The 7,297-nt window shown below is 48.7% G+C and overlaps 1 protein-coding gene and 1 long non-coding RNA gene across 4 annotated transcripts in view; one reads left to right on the forward strand and one right to left on the reverse strand.

The window, feature by feature from the left end:
• LOC102743085 (T-cell-interacting, activating receptor on myeloid cells protein 1-like) overlaps window positions 1-7,281 on the reverse strand; it is a 10,783-nt gene extending 3,502 nt beyond the window's left edge. The window contains exon 1 of one of the 3 annotated variants that reach the window (XM_081807713.1): window positions 6,850-7,281. In XM_081807713.1, coding sequence (XP_081663839.1) covers window positions 6,850-7,039 — 190 coding nt within the window. In that variant the 5' untranslated portion in view covers window positions 7,040-7,281. The remainder of the gene's footprint in view (window positions 1-6,849) is intronic. The other 2 variants (XM_081807714.1, XM_081807712.1) reach the window with 2 other exon arrangements.
• LOC145717690 (uncharacterized) lies at window positions 1,936-7,142 on the forward strand. Its single transcript, XR_014141083.1, has 2 exons — window positions 1,936-2,449; window positions 5,293-7,142. It is a non-coding gene; the product is annotated as an uncharacterized LOC145717690 (long non-coding RNA).
• Window positions 7,282-7,297: the final 16 nt, after the last annotated feature.

Below are 7,297 nucleotides of genomic sequence, written 5' to 3' on the forward strand. Positions count from 1 at the left end.
TTTCTGATGGCTGAGTAATATTCCATTGTATATATGGACCACATCTTCTTTATCCATTCATCTGTTGAAGGGCATCTCGGCGCTTTCCACAGTTTGGCTATTGCGGACATTGCTGCTATGAACATTGGGGTGCATATGGCCCTTCTTTTCACCACATTTGTGTCTTTGGGGTAAATCCCCAGTAGTGCAATTGCTGGGTCATAGGGTAGCTCTATTTTTAACTTTTTGAGGAACCTCCACACTTTTCCAAAGTGACTGTACCAGCTTGCATTCCCACCAACAGTGTAAGAGGGTTCCCCTTTCTCCACACCCTCTCCAACATTTGTTGTTTCTTGCCTTGTCAATTTTTGCCATTCTAACTGGTGTAAGGTGGTATCTCCATCAAATTTAAATAAAATTTAAAACTCTGTACATTATTTATTTATTTTTTTAAAGTTTTTATTTATCTATTTGACAGAGAGAGACACAGTGAGAGAGGGAACAGAAGCAGGGGGAGAGGGAGAGGGAGAAGCAGGCCTCCCGCTGAGCAGGGAGCCCGATGCAGGGCTGGATCCCAGGACCCGGGATCATGACCTGAGCCTAAGGCAGACGCTTAATGACTGAGCCACCCAGGCGCCCCTATACATTATTTACAAAGGCACGTCCATGTAGTAAAAATATATAAAAACATGCACAGAAATAACACCAGCTTCAAGGCAGAGGGTTCTACTGGGAAGGGGGGAAATAATGGGAATAATGTTGAGAAGGAAAGAGGACTCTCTTTTTTTTTATCTTTATTTGTGGAAAGAAAACAACTTGGAACAAATACGACAAACTAAACAAGTCTAATTCTGGGTGGTGGATATGGGACTATCTGTTATTTGATTGTTACTTCTATTAGGTAGTATTTTTCAGATTTCTCAAAAGGAAGGAAATTCTTATCAGTTCTCTGGCTGGTTTGTGGGAGGACGGTTTTCTGAGTTTGAGGTCTATCTAGGGAACAGAATTAAGTAAGATAGGATGCAGAAAGAAAAGGCGAGTGTATTCCAGAAGTGTCCAGACCCCCTGAGGGACCCCAAGACTTGAGTGTAGGCGGGTGTGATCGTTAAATTTATGTGTCAACTTGACTAGGCTACAGTACCAGTTTTTTGGTCAAATACCAGTCTAGACTGGTTGCCAGGAAGGTGGCACCTGAAGCTAATATAACACTGTATTGTTAACCACACTGGAATTAAAATAAAATAAAATAAATGCAATCTTAACTAAAATTCATTTTTAAAAACAGATGTGGGGGCGCCTGGGTGGCTCAGTCGTTAGGCGTCTGCCTTCGGCTCAGGTCATGATCCCAGGGTCCTGGGATCGAGCCCCGCATCGGGCTCCCTGCTCGGCGGGAAGCTTGCTTCTCCCTCTCCCACTCCCCCTGCCTGTGTTCCCTCTCTCGCTGTGTCTCTCTCTGTCAAATAAATAAATAAAATCTTAAAAAAAAAAACATGTGGGCGCCTGGGTGGCTCAGTTGGTTAAGCGACTGCCTTCGGCTCAGGTCATGATCCTGGAGTCCCTGGATTGAGTCCCGCATCGGGCTCCCTGCTCAGCAGGGAGTCTGCTTCTCCCTCTGGCCCTCCCCCCTCTCATGTGCTCTCTCTCATTCTCTCTCTCTCAAATAAATAAAATCTTAAAAACAAACAAACAAACAAACAAAAAAAACAAAAAAAAAGTGATTAATACTGAAGTCAGCAGAGTTTGAGTAGAGCAGATTACTCTCTGTGATATGGGTGGGCCTCGTCCAATCAGTTGAAGGCCCAAAGAGAAAGACTGATCTCCTTTGTGGATAAAGGAATTCTGCCTCCAGCTACCTCCAGGCTCAACATCAGCTATCTCCTGGGTGTATAGCCTACTGGCTACATGAGTTGCCCAGGGTCACACAGCTAGTGAGTAGCAGAGACCGGGCATGGGACTCTTGCTGATGTGATGATACTCACCACATCACTCTCCATTGCCTTTACCATCCATAGCTGTGCTGGCTACGAGTTGACCAAAGCAGAAGAAGCAGACCCCTGAGACCATCTGAAGGGCCCACCTCCTCCCCCAGCCTTGAGCTTCCAAGAAGGCAGCAGGCCTGGGAAGTTTGTTCACTCCGGACCACTGTTTCCTCTTTTCCCTGTAGCTCTTCGCCTCTCTGTCCTGTGGAGCCACACCGTCAGGAGGTGGGACACTGTTCGACTCAACCACCTCCTGTCTACTCACCCTCCCTGCTACCCCCTGCCAGTTACATTCTGCTCTTCTCCAAACCAGAGACTGCACTGATCTCATTCCTGCTTTAGAAATGATGAGTAAACCCCACGAACCATCAGGCTCCTAGGGTCTGGCTCTGAAGAAGTTGCTGGGAAACTGGAGACAAATCAAACTTCAGGATAAAAGGGAAAAAAACCCCAAAACACCACAAGTGACCTTGAAGGAAGACAGTACTCTGGTAAGTAGTTTCTGAAACAGCTACTGGTCCAGGGCACATAGTTTAAGGAATTAGAGGCTTCAGGAATTGGAGGAGAGTATGGTCTCCACCCTTAAAATCCCTGCAAGAACTCTGGTGTCTACCTGGAAACTAGACAGTGGGTCTGGAGCAGGGTTTCTCAACCTGGGCGCCATTGATATTCGGGGCTGGATAGTTCTTGGTGGGGAGGGGTCCTGGGCATCACAGGGTGTTTTGCAGCTTCCGTGGTCTCTGCCTCCTAGATGCCAGGAGCATCCTCTATCCCCCATCCCCAGCAGTGACCACCAAAAATGTCGAAAGGGTTTATAAAAAGCTCTGGCGAATCCCAAAGGGAAACTCTTGGGCTCCGTTTGCAGTGGTCTGTCAGTGCACCTCTATTCAATCATCTCCCTGCCACCCCCCACCCCCCACTCCCCAGATGACACCCTCCTGTCTTCCTCAGCCTGTTGCCCTTGGTGACGGTTGTCAGGGTTTGAACGGTTGCTGAAGGAACACGGGAAAGGTGGTGATTGGGCTTGACAACAGCTTCCTGGGTCCTTCCAGTTGAGCCGTTCTGTCACTGATGTACTCAAGCTGGGAGCAGCATATCAAGAAACTCAGAGGGTTCCTTATATGCCAAGGATAAAGAAGAGAAAAAACAAATGACTCACCAGTTGTGGAATAACCCGAAATTATTTAAAATGTCTGCCTTCTACAGAGAGCAGATCCAACCTACAATATTTTTCTTCCGGTTTTGTCTCTTTGAGCGTCATGTTTTGAAGACCATCTCATCTGTGCTTAACCTTGTCACGTGCAATTGAGCTGAGTTAAAGACACAGACGTGCACCCTTGGCCCTTTTAGAACCTGGAAGACCTTAGGAGGTCATGTAATTCTCCACTAATATTTGTAATTCATTGTAACAATGAGGATATTTACTGTTACCATCTGAGGGGTACACACCTCAGATGTTCTCTGTTTCCTGGAAAGTCTGGCATTAGGAGTGCAGCTCTTGATAAAGCTGTTTTGCCATGCAGAGGGGGACGTTTGGGGTGTTCATAATGATAATAATAGTAAACACTTAGATGACTTCAATGACACTTGCTGTCCACCAGACAGTTTAGAAAGGATTTAGGTCCTTTAACTCCTCAAAATCTCACCATGAGTCCCTTGTGTCGGTCCTACTCTCAGTCCCGTTTAACAGGTACGGAAACTGAGGCAGACAGAAGCTAAGTAATCTATAGGAAGATAGCTTGTTAACTAACTAAAATCCAAATGCTTGTAATTACTTGCAAAACAAGAGCAGGTACACACTCCTCCAGACAGGGGGGCCATCTACCTAAGTGACAGGTGCTCATCCCTGTTCAAATGGCTATGGTTGTTTGAATGTTCTTCCCTTTCTCCCAATTACCTGACTTATCCCTGGGGGGAATGTCCTTCACATTGACCTAGGAGGCAATGGAGTAGCTGGATCTTAAATGCAGGAAAGGTTTCCCTGGACCCGTGAATTCCCTGCCTCACTCCTGGGCTCTGTGGCCCCACCCTGGGGTAGAGAGAAAACTCCTTTACCCCGTGCTGCTGCCGGTGGTCTCCAGATCAACCTCAGGACCTTGGAATTTTCTTGCTCTGTCCAGGGCTCTGCCATTCTGTAGCAAACACCCTTGCTGAGCAGATACCCCACCCTTATTAGCTGTCTTAGTCCCTTTGGGCTGCCCTAAGAGCATGCCACAGGCTGGGGGGCTGATGAACAACAGACGTCTTTTTCTCACAGGTCTGGAGACCAGAAATCTGAGATCAGGGCGCCAGCATGGTCCAGGGGTGGGGGTGGGGCTCTTTTGGGTGGCAGAAGGGGCCAAGGGAGCTTCTGGGGTCTCCTTTTATAAGGGCACTAGTCCTGTCATGAGGACTCCACCCTTAAGACCTAAGCATCTCCCAAAGGCCCCGCCTCCTAATGATGTCACATTAGGGGTTAGGATTTCAACATGAAATTGCAGGGGTGGGGGACACAAATTTCAGACCATAGGATCAGAGGGTAGCTCCTCTCCTTCTTTTAGAAACTGCTCATTCCCCCCTACATTCGAGTCACCCTGGATGGTGCTGGGGTTTTTCTTGCACAGCATTCTCTCATGAGCATTTCCTAGGATCGATCTAGAGGCTAAGCTGACCAGGACTGTTCACAGCCCTCCCCAGTCCCTTTGTCTGTCTGTCTGTGTGTCTGTCTGTTTTGAACTGGGTCTGGGAAGGAGGGTCAGATGCTTCTCCAGGAGTAAAATTTGTGAGCTGCTCATAAATTCAGCTCGTAAAAGCCATGCTCTCTGCCCAAAAGAGGGAGCTGGTCCCCACTAAAAGAGCACCATAAGGACACAAACAAGTGTCAGAGGGGAAAAGAATCCGGGCAACACTCCGGTCCCTCATTCCAGTTTCTGAAGCAGGTAGCACCCATGTGCTTCCCACGATTTACTGGCCCATGATCCCAGTGGTTTCTAGCCACGCATAGTCCGGACTCCGTGGGACACTTGCCAGTGTCTGGAGATGATGTGGTTGTCCCAGTTGGCAAAGGAGACTTGTAGCAGGTGGAGGTCAGAGATCCAGCTGAACATCCTATGATGCACAGGATGCACCATTCTCCCCCCCTCCCCAAAAAAAGAATTATGCAGCAAAAAATGTCAGTAGTGCCCGGTTGGGAAACCCTGAATGACCTCTTTAATCCCAAGGGCTGATCTATTCCCCTCACTTTCCCGAGGTCACGTCAAGGTAGGTGCTTTTCACTTGCAACCAAGTGTCTTGAATACAGTCCTCAAAACTATCCATTATAATTGATCGCTTACATTCTCTCTCCTTCCTACAGAAGTTGTATGGGTCGGAGGTGTGCATTGCTGCCTCCCCCCACTTGACAGATGAGGGAAAGGCAGGCAAAGAACTGAGTGGAGGAATATTCACAGCAAGCGCCAGAGCTGTGGTTTTAACTCAGGTCCACTGACTTCACCTGTTGTCGTCTCCTGCGTGGCGTTTCTCAGGAGCCCCGAATCCCGGCACCATGAGCTTTTTGGAAATTCCAGGTTCTCTGTTTACTGCCCTGTGCAGGTATGACTGGTCCTCATGTCCATACTGGGGTGCTCAGCCCCCATCCAGGAGGATGCCTGGTTCCTACTGGCCTCTCTTCCTCCGCTTGTCCTGGACAAATTCAGTCGTCAAAAATAGCCCTAGTGCACAAGGGTCAAAAAACATCCCTTTCCTGAACAAACCAACAGAACCCTTGTGCACTGTAGGTAGCAACGTAGAACATGGCCACTATGAAAAACAGTATGGTGGCGGGTCCTCCAAAATTTAAAGGTAGAACTATCCTAAGATCCAGCAATCCCAGTTCTGAGTATACATCCAAAAGAATTGATAGCCACTAGGTGGCCAGTAGCCAAATAGGTGGAAAGGACCCAAATGTCCATCAGCTGAGGAATAGGTAAACGACATGTGGTCTGCCCATAAAATGGAACGTTATCAGCCTCAACAAGGAAGGAAATCCAGCTATATGCTATGGTGTGGATGAACCTTGAGAACGTATTTCGGAGCGAGAAAAGCCAGTCACAGAATGACAAATACCGTATGATTCCAGTGAGGTAAGTTTCCTGGATTAGTCAGATATATTGAGACAATGTAGGATAGTGGGAGCCAGGGGCTGGGGGTGGGGGAGGGTTGCAGAGAGGCTATCTGATGGGGACAGAGTTTCAGTTCTGCAAGATGAAGGGCGCTCTGGAGGTGGGTAACTTAGACGTTATGCACTTTTGCCATGGTTTTTTAAAAAAATCATTCCTCTCTACAGAAAGGGCTCGGCAGGAAGAGAAAAGCTCGACTCAGCTGAGTTAAAGGCAAGAGTGCTAGAGTCCCAATGAAAATGGAACACAGATCTTGCTGCAGTCTCTGAGTCTTTCTCAGGAAGATCCTCCTGGGCTCTGTTACTCTCTGCCCCCTCCTCTGCCTTTTGGTTAGAACCTCCTCCTGCATAACCCCAGGAGGTGTCATTCACATTTTGGTCTAAATGAATTATGCCCTGCCCAGGAGATAGGCGATGGTTTTGTGGCTACATCTTATTTTCCTAGTGGGGGTCAATTATTGCAAATCCCCCCTCCCTGAAGCCTGTCCCCCCAGAGTACATCCGGCCACCTACAGTGGGAAGCCCCCACCCAGCCTCCTTTTATGTGGTTCTCCACCATCTCTGCTCCCTGTCTTGGCAGAAGATCCTCTACACGGTTCCACAGAATCCTGGCCCTCCCTTGGTTCTTCCTAAATGATTTCTCCAAGCTGCAGAGTCTTGTGGAGACAGACTGTGCCCGCACCGCACTCCCTCAGGTCCCAGCACCTCAGCAGGCAGGTAATCCAGCTGCGGTCCTCCTTACAGTGCAAACCTCACCTGTCACCTGGATCTCAAGATGATCGCTAGGGTGCGAAGCCCAGAAAGGAATCCCTGTCTGGAAGTACACACAGCTGTAATTCCCGGCATCACTGACTGTCACAGTCCGGAGGGAGAAGTCCGTCTCCTTTTCTACTGGACCCCGGATCTGTATGGGCCCTGCCACTCCCGCCTTCAGTAGAGCGAACATTACAGTCTTGTAAACACTGGCTGGCCCCTGACACTGCAGGGTCACGTTTTCTCCTTCGTTCACCTCACCCCTTTGGTGGGCTTGGAGGGAAGGTTTTGGTAAATCTCCTGGAAGAAAAGGAGGGCTCCAAGGTCATGGGGAGCAGCCCGGGGTCCCCCACCCTCCCTTGTTCTCCTGGCAGGGGTTCCCGCCAAGGGGGGGAAATGACAGATCCCTGGTCTCACCCTCTTTCCACTCTGACTGTGGGAAGATTTCCCC

The sequence above is a fragment of the Leptonychotes weddellii genome, chromosome 16 (genome assembly GCF_054177405.1).
Source record: "Leptonychotes weddellii isolate Sample4059 chromosome 16, ASM5417740v2, whole genome shotgun sequence".
Classification (NCBI taxonomy): Eukaryota; Metazoa; Chordata; class Mammalia; order Carnivora; family Phocidae; genus Leptonychotes; species Leptonychotes weddellii.